The sequence below is a fragment of the Gigantopelta aegis genome, chromosome 6 (assembly GCF_016097555.1).
Source record: "Gigantopelta aegis isolate Gae_Host chromosome 6, Gae_host_genome, whole genome shotgun sequence".
Lineage (NCBI taxonomy): Eukaryota > Metazoa > Mollusca > Gastropoda > Neomphalida > Peltospiridae > Gigantopelta > Gigantopelta aegis.
Genome location: NC_054704.1, coordinates 16,434,114 through 16,456,161, shown reverse-complemented (window position 1 = coordinate 16,456,161; position 22,048 = coordinate 16,434,114). Strand labels below are relative to the sequence as shown.

The 22,048-nt window shown below is 34.6% G+C and overlaps 1 protein-coding gene and 1 long non-coding RNA gene across 2 annotated transcripts in view; one reads left to right on the top strand and one right to left on the bottom strand.

Moving 5' to 3' along the window:
• Positions 1-22,048, bottom strand: part of LOC121376145 (probable dimethyladenosine transferase) — a 22,881-nt gene extending 833 nt beyond the window's left edge. Inside the window, exons 1-11 of the mRNA XM_041503950.1 lie at positions 21,913-22,048; positions 9,693-9,766; positions 9,272-9,358; positions 7,223-7,284; positions 6,021-6,114; positions 4,403-4,452; positions 3,378-3,501; positions 2,222-2,314; positions 1,657-1,721; positions 1,162-1,225; positions 685-791 (exon numbers count right to left, since the gene is read on the bottom strand). Coding sequence (XP_041359884.1) covers positions 685-791; positions 1,162-1,225; positions 1,657-1,721; positions 2,222-2,314; positions 3,378-3,501; positions 4,403-4,452; positions 6,021-6,114; positions 7,223-7,284; positions 9,272-9,358; positions 9,693-9,766; positions 21,913-21,970 — 878 coding nt within the window. The 5' untranslated portion in view covers positions 21,971-22,048. The remainder of the gene's footprint in view (positions 1-684; positions 792-1,161; positions 1,226-1,656; positions 1,722-2,221; positions 2,315-3,377; positions 3,502-4,402; positions 4,453-6,020; positions 6,115-7,222; positions 7,285-9,271; positions 9,359-9,692; positions 9,767-21,912) is intronic.
• Positions 19,464-21,119, top strand: LOC121376147. The gene is made up of 2 exons (XR_005958409.1): positions 19,464-19,697; positions 20,386-21,119. It is a non-coding gene; the product is annotated as an uncharacterized LOC121376147 (long non-coding RNA).

Here is a 22,048-nt window from a genome sequence, read left to right as displayed (position 1 = left end):
CTTTCCCGCAAGGGTTCGTCATGTTCTATGTCCATACGGAACATACTGTGCATTCTGGAAGTGTACGAGCAGTTCGGAAAATGTTCTGAAAGAACACTGGAAGGGTTCGGGCTATTCGGCGGCAAAAATGAAAAAAAATCCGGAAAGGATACTGAAAACGTTCGGAAAGCATTCGTCATGTTCCATTCGGGGTGTTCGGAAAGCATACGTAACCCAGCACCCCCAAATTTTCATTCCGAATGCACCAAGAACTAGACGCATGCTTCCCGAACGTTTTCCGTACATGCCGTATCCTCCTAGAATGCTTCCCGAATACACATTGACGCCACATTCGGATGGTCGATGAAAATTATTTTGAACATGCACAACAAATTTTTTGAGCTACCGAATGCCGTTCCGTATGCATCCGTACGGAGCCGAACAGCCAGTATGCTCCTAAAACACACCGAATGCTTCCCAAATATGATCCGTTTGCTCCCCGAACACCAAAATTCCTATTCGAAAAACAAACGGAATGGCATTCGGGCCAGTGTGATCGGGCCATAATCAGTTGTCATGCAGAATTTTGTTGGTTTGTTCAGCTGAATTCCAACCATTATCAAAACTTCAAATCACTGGATAACTTTCTGTTTAGATACAATTCTTGCAAATTAACAAAGAATGAACTAGGTATTTTATATTTACCCTAAAAAGTCATCAATGTCCATCGTCCGAGATCTCTTTTTGTCAAAATTATTCTTTTCCAAGATGTCCAACACCTTTTCCTTAATATTAAAGTCTGGAGGAATCAACTGAAAGAAAGAAATCCACAATTTTAAAAAGAAAACAAAATTTTAAACTTCAATATTTGTAAACTCTTGACTATTTAATACTATGACCATACTAATACATGTATATTTAACTCAACGGTTATGTTTTCTTACACAATTCCTTTAATAAATATGAATCAAAATTGGAATTTACTCCTATAAGGGAACTTTTAAAAAAAAAGTTGCATATAGAGAAGAGCAAAATGAATTAATGTTAAAAATTAAATCTTCAACACATTAAATTTTTTGTTATTAAAATATGTATTGCATATACTAATAAGGAATATAATGTGAACTATGACTATAACTACGACATGAACAGTGAACTACTTGCTGTTTAAAGTGAACTCACCACATTCTTTACTGAACAGTGAACTTTGTAGTTCTTTTCAAGCAGATCCAAGACTTTAGAAAATCTGAAATAACAAACAGAAAACCCCAGAAATGGTTTATTTAATGATGCAGTCAACACGTTTTATCTTCTGTTACATGATGTCAGACGTATAGTTTAGGACAACACAGATGAAGAATAACCCATATCATGGCCTATTTAACACGAGTTATGGAGCACTGGATGGGCCAAGAAATAGCCCAATGGTCCCACCAATGGGGATCAACTCTAGACTGTACATCAAGCAAGCACTTTACCACTGGACTATGTCCCATCCCTCTAAACAGAAAACAATGGTGTTCTATTGACAGGATTCGAGTCCGTCATAAGTCTCCAAGTTCCCACCAGATTCAAATATCGGCCCAAACATTTATGTAAAACATCTGTTGAAAATTGGCCGTATAATATTTTAAAATTTGCTTCCGAGAACACTAAAAATTTACTAAGAATACTTACTTAAATGCTGCTCCAATTGTTTTATTCTTTCTGGCAAAGCAAATTCTGATAAGACCATCCCACTCCTACGGAAACAAAATCATTTTGTATATAACAAATATGCTTTTTGTGTAACTTTTTAACGAATGTATATTATTAAATATTTTTGATGCACCATGGAGAGAGCTATATTGAAAATCAGTCTATTAATAAAGAATATATTTACTCTAAATAGAACGACAAAACAATAAAATCAAATAATCAAACGGTTTCTCTGCCTTTTTGCCAATATAGTGAATTCAGTTACAAAGTTAAAATAAATTTCCTCCATTTGTTCCCAACGGTTTAATGACAAGCTGGGTTTTTTTTTGAAAAAAATATACAAAAATTTGAATTATGTCCAAGGATATTACACCTTGGTGCAATCAAACATGCCTATTGCTATACCTGTATCAGTCTTGCAACCTCTGCATCTTGTAAGGGTACAAGATTTCCCTTTCTTTGTTATTACACAGCTAGGATATAGGCCCTTTAAGTCACTGGTTGGTGGCCATTTAAGTAGCAATAGCCATACTAATGTACACACCTGAAAGTTGATTGGTGGAGGTGGATTTCTTGGTTCTATTCTTACAACACTGGATTCAACTTTGGGTGGAGGACGGAAATTGTTTTTGCCAACCTGAAACAAACCAAACAAGCGGTCAGCATCAAAATATTATTATTTTTTTTTTTTAAATGCATTAATATACTAGATACCACAGAAATGTCTTTTTATAGGGCCATTTCCATCACCTTAAAAATTAGTTTTTCTTGTAACCTAGACATGCATCTTAAATGCTGAATACTGTAGATCCTGAAATTAACATGTCCTTAAATTAATGCGAGTGACAGTAGGCAGACTAAAATACGACATGAAATTAATGCGAGTAGACTCCCTTTGAAATATTAACTTTCCAAACAGTAACACCAAACAACTGTGTACTTTTCAGTTAAATCCAAGTTACAAGCATCTTCAATGAAATCAACTCGCTAACATGTCTGTGTACACATCAGTTAACCTGTTTAGTCCCTATTGTTTTTGGCGAGATCAACTCAAAGCATGTTTGCGGCAACCATTTACGTAAGTGTATAGATACCTAAATCTGGCTAACATTAGTTTACATGTACCATTACAAACACCTGTATGCCAACACAGATGCAGGGAACATGAACATTAAAGACAAAGAAAAGATTGACCTCAATATTAGTGTGCTAAAAACCCATTCACGCGCGATGGATCCCTGCAATCATCACATGTGGCTGGTAGCTTGCTGGACTATTGGACAATTAGTCTATGTTGTCACTGATAAATTGTGCTCCAGTTTTTTTATAAACGTATTCGAATTTTAATCTTTGTTTTAATAGTATGTGACACATGACTTGCTGGACTATTCGACAATAAGTCTGTCTAGCTTACAATGAACTGATTTCGAGTTCCGTTTTATAAATATATTTAAAAAAATATTTTTGGGGGGTTATGTTTTAAAAACGTGGGACACATACAAAACATAGAAATAAATGCGTAATGTTATTAATGTGAATAACGCGAACTCGCATTTTTTGCATTAATATTATGATTGCATTAATTTCAGTATCAGCATTTCTCCCCTCTCCTCAAACATAGTTTATATGCCCTTCAATATATCCAAGTATGTATACTGATAATCATGAACAGCCCGTGAAGAAATGCCAGGTCTACACACCTTCATCAGATGATCGACTCTGGCTAGTAGCTGTGTATTCACAGACAGTCGACAGTAGAGTTTGTCTCCAGGTTTGGCAACCAGACGCTGTGCGAACTCACGTTGAAACATTAGAACTGCACACCTGATAAATCAACAAAGTAAAAAAATCTATTACAGAATGTGTTTAGTCCTATTAAATGTACATGAAATATACTACTACTTTGATTAATATCTTACTATAATATAGTGACTTATATTATAACAGAATAATTTACAAATGAAAAACACAAACATTTATAAATTTTTATAAAATTTTATGAATCTTTTTTATCTGCCAACAAAGGATGGTTACATACACTACACTAGTACTATAACAGTAACACCATGACAAAATATAAAAAATCAATGTTTATTTACTTCTTTTAATGTATTCCAACAAATTAATGGTGTGAACATAGTATTTATTTCAACTAAGATGTAGAAGAACCATGTATGCTTTAATGCATCACATGACTAATAAATATGAATATAAGAGATAAAATAAAACTGCCAATTGTCCCGAGATATCTTAAAATTATAACCAGTTCCAACTATTTGTTGTAATAGGGTTATTTTAAAGGCACAATATACTGATTTACACTCAACAGGCAAAGAACATGAAATAGTTTATAATTTTTGAACCTGAAGACCAATTTTTATAAAATATAGATAATTGAATTGTCTGCAAACCACTGTCATTTTAACATAAAACTTGTTCAATACATTTTTACAACACACGAATGATTTCAGTGAAAATTAAAATGGAAATCTATGACAAAAAATACCCTAATTTGACCCACTAATCGACTCATTGTGCAATTATTGTAGAAATGAGAGACCTGAAATACTCCATAGAGTTAGGTGTGACCCATACGCATCAACACAAACCACACAGTGATGTGTTGTGCCACAATATTTCATTGTAGGATACTGAATCATGACTTGGTCCCTTTATTGTAAAAGAAGCTGAATGTATGTCATTAAAATAAAATAAGGTCTCCTACCTGAAGAATGGTCGATGAAGAAGCAGTTTAAAAACAAATGGAGAAGAAATCTGAAAGAAAGACAAGAGTTTGATCACAGAAATGACTGCTGCTCAGAATGCATAATACACACCACCAGCAACAAGTGACATAATAACCTGGTTCATCCTAAAGGATCAGGGGTGGGATGTAGGCCAGTGGTAAAGCGTTCGCTTGATGTTCGGTCGGTCTAGGATCGATTTCCGTCGGTGGACCCATTGGGCTATTTCTCGTTCCAGCCAGTGCTCCACAACTGGTGTAACAAAGGCAGTGGTATGTACTATCCTGTCTGTGGGATGGTGCATATAAAAGATTCCTTGCTACTAATCGAAAATAGTAGCCCATGAAGTGACAGCAGGTTTCCTCTCTCAATATCTGTGTGGTCCTTAACCATATGTATGACTCCATATAACCGTAAATAAAATCTGTTGAGTGCATCATTAAATCAAACATTTCCTTCTTTCCTAAAGGATTAACAAGAATTAGTTGTAACCTAACCCATTATTTTAGCAATAGAAAGGTTGCTAGGCATCTCGAAACGTTTATGTTTCATTTATTTCAATTACCGTATATTAAAAAAAGAATTCTGTGGAATTAACTGTCTCGCCTACCATACATTATATCTGTGCACTGTGATGAACATCATAGGTGCGACTATAAACCAAGTTTCACTAACCTAGGACTTACAGTTTGTGAGAAACTGATCTAATTGCAAAAATTTTGCTAATACATTACCACCAGTGGCGTAGCGTGGGTTGCAAGTGCCCGGGGCAAGGCAAGTATTGCGCCCCCTAACCAGTGGACCATTAGCACTCCCCAGAGTCCCTTCCACCAGTCCAGAATGTTATGCCCAGGCCAGGACAACCGTCCCGGTGACCCCACCCATGCTACTGCACTGATTGCCACAAAGAAAGAAAAACAGGGAAATATCAAGGTTGGGAGAATGTTGAACTTTTAATGCCAAAATTGATACCAGCACCACCAATGTAAAAATTGATACCAGCACCACCAATGTAAAAATTGATACCAGCACCACCAATGTAAAAATTGATACCAGCACCACCGATGTAAAAATTGATGCCAAAATTGATACCAGCACCACCGATGCCAAAATTGATGCCAAAATTGATACCAGCACCACCGATGCCAAAATTGATACCAGCACCACCGATGTAAAAATTGATACCAGCACCACCGATGCCAAAATTGATACCAGCACCACCGATGTAAAAATTGATACCAGCACCACCGATGCCAAAAGAATACCTAATAGAACTGTGAGTCAGCAATTTTTGCCAAAATATTTTTAAAGATTTTATGTGACTATGGAAAGTTCCATATGATCTACCAATAATGAAAACTAAATATAATAACACATCAAATCATATATGTTGGGGAGAAGGGATGGAATTAAAGCCCTCGACTATACCTGGTCCCGTGCTTATAAACCTTAAAGTCTAGACTTTAATAAAGTCCAAACTTTAACGTCATGGCAACGCCATTCAAATAGCATTACGTTAAAGTCTGGAATTTATTAAAGTCTAGACTTTAAGTTTTATAAGCACGGGCCCAGAGACTGCAAGTTTAAAGAATATGTTACCTGATAAGGTAAATTGGCCACACAGATGTCGAAGAAGGGGAGGTCAGTCTTTAGTACATCACCCACCATGACCTGCAACTTGCTAGCAACAGGGCTAGAAAAAATACAACTTATCATAATTAATATCGGACACATCTATACAAAACAGCTATTAATTGACTTTAAACAGATGAATATTATTTCTGCTATCATGATGTGTGTATCATTGCCTAAAAATAAAAAACTTATAAAATGTATGTGTTACATTTTTAAAACTGAAACAAAAAACCCCAAACAAATCACACAACTTAAAGGCATACTGTCACAGATTTAAGGAACTTATTTCTCTAAAAATGAATAATTAATCAAAATTACATTAATTTTTACAGACCAAATCTAGCTATTGCATCACTTTAACTACACCATGATGGAGTGAAATCCATGTCAACCCTCTCAGCTATGTTAGTTTTTGAATTATGGACCATTGCCATAATTCAATAATCTCTACAAAATATCATTAATAAGTGGAGTATGGTGGTTACGTAGATGGTTGAATAAAGTACATTTAGGGACAAATCAAATATATATATTTTTAAGTAATACTTTGTTAGGCCATGTAATAGGTCAGTGGTCTGTGACAATATGCCTTTAACTATGTGTGAATAAATGTTCAGTGTGAACAAAGGGCATCTAGAGATAGCTCTGCAACTCACAAAATTTGTCAATCACCATTTGCATATTTTATTTAATTTTGCAAAGTAAGTTCATATAATGGTTAATATTTTGTCAGAAAATAACCAAGGATTTTAACCCTTGCAATTAACAAAAAACATTCAATGGAAAAACCATTTGAATTATAGTCCACAGCAAAAACAGTACCATTAAGAATTAAAAACTCTGTGGTAATCTCCATGACAAAAAAAATTTCTACTCACCAAGAATTAACCCTGAGCATCAAATAAAAGCATATGAAAAAATGTATACAACTGAATAAATTATATTGATAAAATAAATGCATCATTTCTGAATGAAAAAAGCACAATTATTCAATCTTAGCACCCCCCCCCCCCCCCCCCCCCCCCAAAAAAAAACCCCTTATATTTATAAAGTTTTCTGCCAATAAATAAAAGTGACAATCACACCAGTCACTAAATTGTAACACTATAAATTCTTGAAAACATTTTAATAACCCCACTAATTTGTCAGAAATCTTGATGACGTACGTTCCAATGACTCGTTTCTGAAGCTCTGCTACAAGACGAGGATCAATCTCACAGGCGACCACCTGAAAAAAAGCAGACAACACTTCAAAATACAAAACATGTATAGGTTTAATAAAACCAGACAGATTCTACAACCACATGGTGTAAGATATGTTGAGTCAACCCTAGCTATAACTGTTGTTACTAACAGTAATGTTAAGGTTTCAAATACTGACATAACTCCCTTGAATAGCAGGGGTGTAGAAAGTACTTGCCCACTCGCCAAATTCAAGTAAATATTCTGACGGACGAATAAAAAAAATGCAACTACCAGCCCTACAGGCAATCTATCTTTTTTCTGAACAACTGTATTATAATTGTTTTATTATAATTGTTTTTAATTTAGTTGTTGTTGGTTTTTGCAATAAATCTGCAACTTGTGCATCAGTCCTGCAAGCATTCCAAACCATTCAAACAAACGTTTTAGAATGATGTCGAAACACACAATAATACATGTACCGCATTGCCAATAAATGAATTATAGTTCAGAACTGCACAAGCATCACATAGCGCAAACGGGTTATAGCTTAAACGGAACCATGCCAATACAGCCCCAAACGAAAATGGAACCAAATTGGACAAAATGGAACCTAGCGTTGGTTGAAACGGCACCCACAACCTATATATCTACAAGATATTACTTTTTGCCATTACATTGAGGTGCTGTTTTGATAGTAGTTCCAATTTAGCCTAATTCCCAGGAAACGGCCTGTCAAAGGTCAATAGTTCTTAAAAATTATTTGTTTATGTTGAATGTATGTTGCCAGTGTGTTTTGAATAGATTCTTCTATTAAATACTTGTGGGATGTCACTTGAATTTTGTAAATCTATATGAAAGAAATGTGAATAATGTAGTTTTGATCAGAATATTTCAACATGTATTTGGGGTCTGATTTCGTTCGTTTGCCATGTGATGTTGATAATTTACCAAGTGTACTTAATCTTTTTGTCATTAAATATATATACAAAAAGGGGTGTGCACACACATACATGCTGCTACTGGATCAAGGAAAGTGGGGGGCTTCCCTCCCCCACTTCCTATGCTAGTGATATTAAAATATTGCTAAACAAAAGTATATTTTCTATAGGCTGGCGGACTAGTTGAAATTTAGGTGGGGTTGTAAATTTTGTCTAACGACTTCACATCACCACCTTGCATTAATATGATGTCATACATTACCAACGATGTCATTTTAAATGCAAGAGTGTGATATCCCACGAGATAGAAATTTATCTGAGATTATCTACAATAATAAACAAAAACATCAGGGGTTTTAGCTTGCCTTAGAAATGTCATTATGTGCCTGGTTAAGACCTGCAACCTAGAAAATTCTAATTATCAAACATAATCGGCTACTCTCCTCAAATCAATAAGTTACTGCAGAACACAGTGTGATATATCATAGGCACTAGCAACTTGAACTTCAGAGTTGGGGTATCAGTGTCCACCCCCCACCCCTCCTCACCCAGTGATTTAATTATCTGTAATTGACTAATATGTAGTAAGCATTCTGTTCATAAAACAAGAGTACCGGTGAGGTACATGATACGCCTGTTAGGAGGTTGATGGAAAACCATAGATATTAATGAATATGTTACAGATATGATTGAAGTCGAATTATGTGAAATTTTTTCAATGGGATGGATGAACAGTTTGTTTTGGACCATCTACATGTGAGGTCTGATGGTCCTGTATGCAAGATATGATCCAGACACGGATTTACTGGTATATGCAGTAGACCATGAAAAGTAGGTCACAGTGACCTAGTAATAGTACACGACACACTGCCATACCAAGTTGTTCCTACATGTGAGGTTTGATGGTCCTGTATGCATCTGTATGCAAGATATGGTCCGGACAAGAAAACGTTAACAGACAGATGTACGAACAACGCCATACCATAATACAACCCATCATAGGTGGGTATATAAAAATTAGGTCACCGACTGTCATGAACTAGTGATGACATCATCTACACCATGTAAGCAATATAAAATGTGTGATTATACCTTTTTCACCTTTTCCAGGAGCTTGACAGTCATGTTGCCTGTTCCTGGACCAACCTCCAGAACAACATCCGTGGGGCGCAGTGCTGACTGTATAGAAAGGAAAATACATTTTTAACTAAATCAACTGATGTTCAACAACATTTCCATATTTCAAAGAGTTCTACATATATGTAGCACATCACGGCCAAACTGCTGATAGTTAAGGATATGCAAGGGCCCTTGAAAAAGGGTTTGAGAATTTATGGGTTTTCAAGTATTCTCAAGGAACATGTAAATCCTGAATGAAGAATTTAAATACATACACTATAAGAAATATCAAAAACATAATTTGAAACCAGCCTAACCAACTTTCCACTAAATAAAATCCAATTGTAAACCCTTTGTAACAATCACTATCTTGAGTGTAACCTTTTTTCTTTACCTTTTCTATCATACTGGCTACTACCAATGGATTCTTCAATATGTGCTGGCCAATATCTCTGTGGAAGCTTATACCTGAAGAAAGAAAACATTATATATATATATATATATATATATATATATATATATATATATATATATATACATATACACATATATATATACGGTATATAGGGTTCTCTACTGAACACAATACTCTACTGAACACAATGTTCATTTAACACAGATTTAGCAATCCGAGCAAAATTGCTTGGAATGAAATTATGGTCAAAATAATGAATACCATCACATATCCCCAACCTAATCATGTACAGCAAATACATTTTTAACCGGAACATTACCAAAAAAGGGGTGCTGTTGAGTCTCTTCCTGTAGTGTGTGTATTAGTAATTAATATGTGATTTTATTTTATCAGGGAGCTCGAAAACTATTGATGTAAAAGTATTTAATGTCAAACATAGGATTGTTGTTGTATTAGACTCAGAGTGACAATCTTTGACTACCGTTTGGTAGGCAGCAAATGCACAGAATTGATATAGATTGGTCATTGATGGTTAGAGTGTTGATAACAGTACTGGGTTTTTTTTTAATTCAGTTGTCTTTAGATGCATTCTGGAGTACATAATATATGGGTGTCATGTACACATTATAAAAGTCTAAAAGAAAGATATATGTCAAGACATATTTTTATAATGTTTATTATTATTTTGATCATGTCAAATTTTGATTATTTAACTCAACACAAGTTATATAAAAAAGGTATCACTGATTTTAAAAAAAGACAAGCAAGCACAAGTACATGCCATTGACATATAACATGTATATAATATTTAATTATGTAATTAGTTATTATTAGTTTTATTTTTTTTGCTCGTACTGATAGTGAAAACAAATAATGCAGAGATATATTTTTTTAAAAAGTGCAAAGTAGTTTGCGTACATTGTAGTTCTGGAACTGCAAACAATTTCGTCCCGATAAAAATTTATGGACATTAGCGATGTTGAATCATTTTAAAGTAATATGATGAAATTGGACGCCATTTTATAATTCTTGAAGTTAAACTTAACACATTAACTTTTTTTCAATTTTGACGATTGGGACGAAACATACTTAAATGTTTATTCTCTCAACGGATTAATCACTGAGGTCAGTCCCTATTTTGGGAGGTTACAATTTGTTCGGTCCCGGCAAGAAATTTGTGGGTTCTGTGTAGGATCTGAACTGCACCTATTGCCCATGTAAACATGTCAGCTTTAAGGGAATCGAATGCTGTGATTAGCCGAAATATTTTATGGGTCACTGGGATTACCAGCTGCAAGGTGCGAAAACGTTTATTCAGGGCTTCTAGATTATGATAGCCCCACTCCCATGGCTAGTGATATTCAATGTTGGGCTAGTAAATAAATATCATCATCATGCCCGACACGGCGACAGCTAGTAAAAAAACTAAGTTGTCAAATCCTGCATTTACGTCTGTTTTGAAAATATGACTTTCCTGCCCCCCCGCCCCCAAACCTACCCAAATCAAAAGGTTTTCAAGCTCTATCTCCCTCTTTGGGTGACATACATGTATCTGGTTGTATTTATTAAAATAGGGCTAGTGAATTTATAATCATGGCTAGTAAATTTTCTAAATCACTGATACCATGGCTAGTGGATTTTTATAAAATTCTAGAAGCCCTGCTTTTATACATGTACCATTAAAAAAAAAAAAAAATTGGGAAACTATGCACGTTTTTGGTAAAATCTAATAATTGTCCCATCCCTAGTACTAGTAGTAGTAGAAAGGAATGCCAGACAACTCGGCCCTGAGGACAACTCGGCCCAGAGTTCTGAGACAACCCGGCCCACTGCGAGACAACTCGGCCCGGAGTCCAGAGACAACTCAGCACAGGGACAATCTTGTCTATTGTTGGACAAGTGTTGTTTTTTAAATTAAAGTATTCTCACTGAAATAAAAGAATGCAACTCCCTCACGCATGATTGCACACGTGTTCCACTCGGAGAAGTAATTCACACTACATATAAAAAAAAACACACACAATATTTGAGCAGCGTTTTACCTTAAAATTGAAAAATTAATGTTATTTTATGTTTAAGACAAATAAAAATGGTAACATATTTGTGCAACTGGCATTAAGAAAATCTTTATTGCTAATAATTTTAATATTATTATTTAATATAACCAAACAGCAGAGGGAAATTCATTCAACGTGACGGCCGACTTCGACATCCCTCAACGTATAGAGGAAAGGTAATCATAAAGTGTTATAATAGGTCCTTCGTCAATAAAATAAAATAATAATAGTAGTATCCAGCGCCCTCAATAGTTTAAGAAGTAGCAGGCTACAACAGTGATGATAGCAGGGGGCACCTTGTTTGAATCCCTTTTGTAGGAGACTTTATTAAAGAAGAGAAAGCACTTTTTTTTTACCATCAACGAAAAGTAGGTGGCGGCAAAAGCTGTTTCAGGCGGCGATTTGCCGCCGGAGACCGGGTACTTTTGAGGGCTCTGAGTATCAATGACAAACTTAGTATTAAGAATAACACATTTCACGTATTCACGTACATAATTCAGTCCTTGAACCATGCGGATTGTATGATGGTTAGTTGCATTATGTACCGTGTTCACGACGGAGAGGCAGCTCACTCTACTGGTCTGCGCCAAGAGATGGTACCTGGACGGTACCTTCAAGGTTGTGAAGGATCCCTTTGTCCAGCTGTTCTAAATACATGCTTTCCTGAGGCAGGACGACGCCACGAAGCAAGTTCCACTTGCCTTTGTGTTCATGTCGCGGCGAAAGAGTAGAGACTACAGAGCCGTAAGTTGTAATACTGATGAAAAAACGTATGACTTGCATTTAATAATGATATATACACTCGGTGGTGATTCTCTATAATAATGTGTGTTGTGTTTCCAGGTCTTCCGCGCCATCGACAATTTGCTGCCACGATGAGCGTCTGTACTTGAATTTGTAGCAGACTTTGAGACAGGTATTTATATTTTAGGGGATTAAACATTTAAAATACATTTCATTGTAATATATATATTCTTGCTGCGACAAAGTATTCTATAGACACGTGACTATGCGAATATGTAGATCTTTAAACTTATGTTTATATTTGTGTTTGACAGGGATGTGGAAGGGGCTCCGTGAAGTGTATCCTGGCTTGCAAATCAAGGGGTGCTGCTTCCACTGGAACCAGGCTGTCTGGAGGAAGGGGCAGGAGCTCGGTCTGGCGCAGCAAAACATTAATGACGACGGCACCTGCAAGTTCATCAAGGTCTTCGCCCTCCCGTTCCTTCCTTCAGAGCACGTGGAAGCAGCCTTCGACGGTCTGAGAAGAGGAACACAAGTTCAAGGACTGGTGACCCTCATGGACTATGTGGACCGCACCTGGATGAGGAGCAGCGTGTGGTCGGTGAACGCCTGGTCGGTCTTCAACCAGAGTGTGAGGACCAACAGTGATGTGGAGGGCTGGCATCACCGACTGAACCACCGTGCCCTTGGAACAGCCCCTCCCTTCTACAAGTTGGTTCCCATGCTCCACACTGAAGCCAGGCTGGTTCCTCTGACATGCCGGTTTGTCTCTGAGAGGAAGATGCAACGGCGACAGAGGAAGGCCTTCAGGAATCTACAGGGGAAAATTTTCGAACAGTGGGGACGCTACACAGATGGTGACGTGTCCACTTCTAGATTCCTGTTGGCCTGTGGAAAGCTCTACGCCCCTCTTGCGCACTGACTTTTATCTCTTACTGGACGTTTTATTTCTATGTTCTTTTGGTGATTGGTGTTTTATTTCATTATTATAACTATTTATGTATGTGTGTACATATGTGTGTTTAATGCAATAAATGTGAGAAATTGGCAAATGATGTCTTTTGCGTTATTTCTATGTTCTTTTGGTGATTGATGTTTTATTTCATTATTATAACTATTTATGTACCTATATGTGTACATGTGTGTGTTTAATGTAATAAATGTGAGAAATTGGCAAATGATGTCTTTTGCGTTATTTCTATAGTACAATACTTCTAGAAATAACGATATGCGCGTACGACACGCACAATTGTCATTCTTAATGCTGACCATATATTTAGCGGTATCTATCAGTATAATGCATTATTATTACTATACAATACTACGACATGGCCAACTATCATACTTAACACGCATATAGTGTGTCACAGCATGCCCCGTCTATCTGTCTAATAACTCGGCCCAGAGTTGTCCGAGACAACTCGGCCACGGGGCTGAGTTGTCCCCCGGGCCGAGTTGTCTGGTCCCCGTAGAAAGAACCACACTGTGACTTTCTACGTCTCTTGGACTACTATCTGGACTACTATGTAACTATCTGGGCCCCGTTCCACAATGTGATCTTAGCCCTAAGATCACCTTAAGTGCATAGCTACCTTATGCACTAAGGTGATCTTAGTGCTAAGATCGCTTCGTGGAACGGGGCTCAGGACTGTCCGTTCAGGACATATGGTTAGTGAGACAAAAGTCGGTGTAGTGGTCTTACACTTACTCATCGAGTCGTTAAAACTAGCTCTGAGTGGGAGCCGGTTCCGGGCTGCGAACCCAGTACCTACAAGCCTTATAATATCTAACCACGACTCAAGTCTAAAATTAAAAATATCCGCTCGAGACGGTGCCTTTAAATTATTAACATCTGTTTAGCGATCACCAAGCAAAGGGCCGCAACTCTAAATGCTTTTTATCATGTCGCCAAAAACGCGACCCCGAATACCTACATGTCGATTACGGCTTTACAGTCATTAACGGCCGACTTAATTGTTAAACATCGGTAGTGTTCGTAAAATAGAATGATGAATAAATTGGTTTACGTGAGTCTAGCATCTTAGTTGCAAATTAAAAGTGGTAAAATTATTTTTCCAAATATAGGTTATCAATTTGTAACCCTTCATCAGCCATAAACTCCATTTATATGTATATGTTATTATGTGCAGTATTTTAAAGAACCGATTTATGTCACTAACATAAATATAAACCACCGTAAGTAAAATAATTGATTTATTAAAGTAATTATGATTGACCGGGATTTTTATACCAAGGGACATAACTTTTGAATTTCTCGCCACTAATTTTAAGATTGTTTCTTTCATAGCGCACACAGAATCTCAAACTTGCATACATATTGCTATTATAAACAAGACTGATTGATGCCAAAAATAAAATATATAAATTGCAAACAAGATTTAATAAGCATAAATCATTTCCAGTCTAGATTTTGCCTAATATTTGACTAATACAGTTATGGGCCAAAGGTTTTCAGTGTCACAGTGGTAAACCAAAAGTATAAATGTAATACATAAACATGACAATTTGGTATATTTACAATGTGAAAATGAAAGACAAGTATGTACTTAAACTATACATTAAAAAAACGGATATTGCAATTTGTTCACATATGAATATTTATAGTTCACATTTATTTACCTGTAAATTAATTTTCACCGACAGCCCGTAACGACTCCATACTAACGTCTCAATGCTTTCTTTATGTCATATTAAAAATACTTTACACCGAATAATTGTTTCCCTACCCTGGGTTTCTGCTAGAGGGTACTCAGGTAGAGGGTACAATTACATGCATGTACTAAAAAATCTCGGAAATTAATGGATATGTTTTGTTTTAATTTTTTGATAGATTATAGTAAGATAATTGCTGTTTAAAATTTGTAAAATTGCATTAAATAAAATGGTCCAATAAAACATTTCAAATTCATAACTACCCAATATATGCCTTTGAATATATTTTGTTTTTATTACGTAACCTCGAATTATGTTCTGGCAGAAAGCCTGCTATCTTTGACAGAGGTTAAAACAATTGGTCGTCTAATTTTTGACTGTTACCATAAAGTAATACACTTAATCACTTTTGGCATCTAGCAATTTAAAGCAAATTTTACAATAGTTAGCACTTGGAATAAGCATCATATATTATTTTGTTTTGTTTTACCTGTAATATATTTTCACGAGAACTTCCTTCTTCCTCCATGAATGATTAAAGAAAATAACACTGGATATATTGTAGTTATTTTTGTTTTATTCCAATATATAATAACAAATGTGTTTTATGTCAGTATGTGGAGCAAACTAGCTGATACAGTTGGTTTGAAATCATGATTACAAAATCCTAAAGATAAAACGAACTGGCTCCTAACGTCAGCCTCTACATATTGTCCACATCTGTACCGGCCTGTAGGAACGATATTTGAAGAGTGTGTGTGTGTGTGTGTGTGGGGGGGGGGGGGGGGGGGAAGGGGATATACAGTCTCTAGTGAGGGATACAAACTAGATTTTCATTTTTATATCATCTTTATTTATGTGGAGTAGTGAAAATTTTAAACATACATTTTTGTCCTCAAGTGTGGGATGGAGAACAAGCCCCTAGGCCCGCCCCTCACACACCCACCCCATCCCAGTTCCTACGGGCCTGATGTATTTTATATTAATAAATACAAAGACTACACAATGATATTGTCTACAGGACATATCAGGTGATTGTCAGCATGTGACAACATTATAATATTTTCCAACATTTCTGTGTGGACAGTTTTGGCAGACGGGCAACACATTTGCTTAATAATTAAAAATATAACATTTTAACCAAACACATTAAAACTTGGGGGATAACTAGCTAAGATAACACAGAAAAGTGTGCTAATTTTAGTTTTTTGTTAAAGTATTATATCTTGCTTTGGTGAGGAGGGGACGCTTTTTAGCAAATTTGCGAAATTCTCGGAACCGGCGTGACGTCACACGGCCTAGTTACCGATCATCCGGGTCTTTGGGGGTGAAGCAAAGCCTTAGTGATTACTGTTTTACATAGAATAAAGTTATCATATTAACTTTTTGCATGCCTTGCATATTGTCATTTATTTTCTGTAGCTAACACATAGTTGCAGCATGTCTTATGAGTATTATAGCAGCTTGGGTTGTCAATATAAGAGAAACGAACAACGGGAATATGAATTAGTACAGTCTATATTTTTTACCGACATGTTTCCGTATAGCTTATATTGTCGAGGGGACTTTACTAGAGGCAGGTTGGGCAGAACAATTTTTGTTGATGCAATTTTCAAGTAATATTAATTATAAATTTTAACAACTTTGAAATGATAAGATAATTATTAATATTATAATAATTATGATGTGGGCTACAAAATATATAATTTGTATGTATAATAATAAAATTTATATGCAGATTCAAGATAATTATTTTTAGGATTTAACATAATTATTATATTTCCAAATAGAATGTAATAATTAAACAATTGCAAAGTTGTTACTTTACAACTTTAAATTACAGTATTATTATTGTCATTCTTATTATATAGATGTATTGGCAACAATGAAAATGTTCCACTGAATACATTATTTTATTCTTTAAAAAACCCCACCAGTTTCTTGAAATAATGAAATGATTTAGTTTTTACAGATTGTGAAATTATCTCATGATGTTGGCCTTCCTTACCGGTTGAATGCAGGCGAAAAGAAAATAGCAATAATAAAATATAGCCAACCTCAGACCTTGTCATCTAAGGGGAGTTATATCTCTTTCTAGCTATCCATCACTCCCCTGAGATTAGTTCAAGGAGAATAATATATAGCTCCCTTTAGTATGTGAATATTAATATTTTAAATTGCCCCCCATAATCTAAGTTAGGGTAGCAATTAATAACTCCCATATTATTTTCATGTCACAGTCTACAACCTACTAAAACATAGTGTTACCTCATCGAATATAACTGTTTTAATAATAAGGTTTAACATGGTATATTTATTAATAAAACACAAAAACTTACTTGAGTAAATGTATATATATATATATATATATATATATATATATATATATATATATATATATATATATATATATATATATATATATATTAGTGTTGTTTTATACCTAGTCAGTGGATATTGCAGATTTTGTCTTGGGCTGTATTGGAATTGTTATTGCAATTAAAATTTAAGTAATATGTACAAAACTAATGTTTCATAAGATACAGGTGGAGAAAGGAGATGGGGGCAATTATCATGACTGTCAGTAAACTGATCTGTATCAATATGCCTTTTGCTAGACTACACATATTTAACCCAAGTTGCTTTTAACCAGGGTTAAATTACCTCTTGTATAGATGCACTTATGTAGCATATTCAAGGAAAATGTATGAATGAGATGGTTAAATGCCATATTATTCTCCATGAGAAATAGTGTTTTTAGAAAGGAAAACAAATATCAAATATGGCGATGACCATTCATTTTATTGCAGATAATTGCTGAAGTAGATTGTGTGCACACATGCATGCACACACACACACACACACAATCCGAAGAACTGCAGAATACTATAAAACAACATGTAGACGCAAAAAGGTAAGTCCTTTAACTTGAACAGAAGCAAAATCTACAAATGTGCCACAACCACCAAATTACATTGATTCATAACAAAGAGTAAATTAAAAAAAACCAGAAACCCAGAAACATGTATACATGTATACGTGTGTGTGTGTGTGTATGTATATATATATATATATATATTATACACATGTATGCATATGTATATATGTATGTATGTATCCAAGATACAAGTATACCTTTATTGTTTAATACATTATACATTTGGGCTATTACACGTCCGCAGGTACAATATCTGGAGGGGTAGGGGGCAAAATCTTGAGTAGTAGGGACAATCTTGGTAGGGGAAGAAGCCATTTTTATATAAAAAGTAGTAGAAAACCTATATTTTCGTACTGCAGACCTGCTACAGACGCATTTGCACACACAAAATAAAAATAAAGTTTAAAAAAGAACTTTTATAATAAATTATTATTATTGTGTGTGTAATTTAACTGCATATACTTTTTATTTTAAAAATAAAAATAAATAAATAGATGTAGTAGCCGAAGATGGCAAAATAAATACAAGTATAGAGAATGTCTTGATTGAACTCTAAAATTAGATTAAATGAAAAATGAAGACCACACAAATTTGATGATAAAAAGTATACTCTTTATTCAAGAACTGGATGCATCCGGGTTGTTGTTTTTTTTCTTCATGAAAGTAGATGGAATTGTGTATTTTATTTACAGTATAATGTGGAAATGTTATCAATGCACATGCATTAACCATTTTCGTTGCTATTAACGTCGGTTATTGTTGACATGCAACAACATTAAACTCAACGTAGTCGCATTCTGTCAATGTGTCCGACACTGTGCATCAGGTTTGTCACGTTTTAGTGCCTCTACCCAGAAGCGGCGTCTGGTCTCTTCTTTTCGAAATTTGTAAAACGAATTTTTTTTTAACATCAAGTTATGGTTTATGCAGTCAACTGCACAACATGTTTTAGGCATCTTCGCCGTTAACTGATGTAAATGATCGACTGAAATTGACTAAATTCACTATCAAACCATACGTAACTAAGGAGAAGCTTCACCGCGTCACGTGATAAACAATGGCGGATAGGGCCGAAGTACCCGTATGTTCGGTTCCGAGAATTGGCCTCTGGAATTAGCGACCGCAGCCGCCACTAGGGGCGCAGCTGCGCCCATATTCCGAAATGTCACGAGTTTGGTTCACAATTGGTAGTGTTGTTCAAGGCCAGAATACGCTTATTTTGATGACGATTTTGCATGGTTTTTTTGTTGTTATGACAAGTACACACCTTCCGATTGATGTATATCCTGTTTCCGAAGTTGAACGACTACAAAAAGACTTTTTTTGAGGCAAGTGAAACTTTGAATACGTCTTATTTTGCCCCAAAAAGGGCGATTTCACTGAGATATTGATAGATATATATAGTAATATAATAAAACAGCATAAAAATAATTTTTTGGTAATTTAAAAAAAAAAGCAATTTAGTTTAATTCGACATCGAAAATATTTCAAGGGAGGTAACTCTGACCCACTGACCCGCAAAAGCGAAACTATAGAACTTCACAGCAGGGACACATTTTGATAAAATTAAACGTATTTGATGCTTTGTCATTATTTATCCACCCATTATTAACTTTTTGGGTAGAATATATATCATACTGAAGCGTTATTTTTAGAAGACAATGCATATTTAATTCAAAATAACTTAAAATAATGTTTTGCTTATCATGATGACTCAGCAGTTTCTGATAGCTGAAGTTGATTTTCAAAAACATTTTGATAATGCATAACTATTCAAATATAGACGTAAATCTATTTTTATGTAAATCATTTGAATGAGTTTAGCATATGACTAGATCAGTTTTATACAAAAGAATAGTATTAATGCAATGGAAATAAATTAAACAGAATTTGTACTTTTTAAGTCTGTTATATTTGTAAATACCTTTTTGAAAGAAAATGTTTCAGGTACCATAACTTCTCATTTTGTGACACAAACTTAATTTTTTTGGTAACCAAGTAACATTAAATTCTAAGTATAATTATACTTTTTCATCACTTCATCAATGAATATTACTGTTAAAAATGGTAAAGAATTAATTATTTGTAAAAGATACTAAAAGTAAAGTGAAAATAACTACATACAGAAAAAACATTTGAAGGTGTGTTTCATCTGATGTAATGAATATTTCTGTTTACAAATATTATGTCAAACTAATTACAATATTTGAAACAAAAAGATAAATAACCATGGTCATAATGGGTATTTTTCTTTATTCAGGAAATGTGTAGTCTCTGTGCGTCTATGGAGAAACCTGAAATGGAAACGGAGTGGGAGAGTACACGTGGTTATGAGACAACTTTCAGTAGATTCAATTATACTTCAAGCTTGATGCTGTTATGTTTTCTGTTTCCAACTGTGACAGAACCTAGAACAGAAATGAAGTGTGTGACAATAATTCATAGACAAATTTAGACTAATACTCTTTCATGGATGCTAAATTTGGTAGATCTAGCCATAAATGTTTTATTATAATTCAAAGTGGTATATAGTTATATTTATAATAATTCATTGTTTGAATTTGTTTTTATAAAGCACTTTATTGAACTAAAATAATCATAGCTGCATTTAGTAAATTATTTAGCACACGTGTGACTGCTGTCTCATGCCTTAAGTGTTTCAGCTGCTAAAATATGTTTTGGGGATATTTTTTCTGGATAGAAATTTACCTTTCTGATATTGTACGAGTGTTTGGACATTCCTTTCAAAGGTGAAATATGGCTACTTATATTGCTTTGTTTCTAATAATGATATTGAAGGTGTAAAGTATGTAAATATTTTTGTAAGAAATTGATTAAACATATTGGCCAATCATTGGCATTCGTCGTGTGATAAGTTTTTACTGGTTTGAGTTAAAAGACTGGTACATATGATAAGTTTTATTGCATCTTTTATTGAAATCTTCAAGTATTCAATATTATTATGAGTCTAGGTAAAAAAAAAAAAAAAAATTTGAAACAAGAAGCTTATTTTTTTATGTAACGTGTATCCACTTTCCATCTGCGATCTAAACCTTTATGTTTTCCTTTTTATTATTGGTCTGGATGTACATTATTGTATAAGCGTAAATAAATGTGAACTGAAAATGTTATTCTGATGTAACATTTGCATCAATTATTATGTCATTAAATTACGTATTCCAAGATTTCTGTGTTTTTTTGTCATTTTGGAGCGGTTTCGAACCTACCCCAAGAATACATGTTATCAGAAATAATAGTAACCCTTTATATTTTCACATGAAATTTTCAGAGATACAACATTGATAACTGCTTGTAACATGTATAAGCTTACAACAGAAATTTCTCTGTTAGTTTTTGGTTTACAAAAGTGGACGTAAATGACAATTAAAATCGTCATATCGGCCATGTTTGGTCACAGAAGTACAAGGCTACTACGACTTTATTTTGCTTCATTTGGATAATATAGTGATGTTTTTTCAATAAGAGCAACATATTTAATGAAACTATGACCATAAAGAAAAAAAAAAATTAAAATATTTTTTTGGTCTGCGGTACCTACTGGAATATCCATTGACGTGTCATGTTTACATCTATGCTGAACAAGATTTATGATGAAATGTTATTATATTTTGTGTGTTTTTCTTCTAATTAGGTCCATTTGCTTCAATTTACATTATAAAAGTCATAAAAAAGTATGTTAAAAAAAATGCTTGTTGTATGCTAATCTGTTATTAAAGACCTAAATCTTACAGTTATTGTAAACTTGTTTCAAATCAGACCACATTACCTTGTTTTTGTATTTGTTGGTGTTGCCGACTTTTCTTTGCTACTCTTTCTTTTGGCATGTTGCTTAACTTGACGTTTCACCAAAATAATCAAAACAACTTCACAACATTAACACGTGTACCACAACTTCCGGTTCA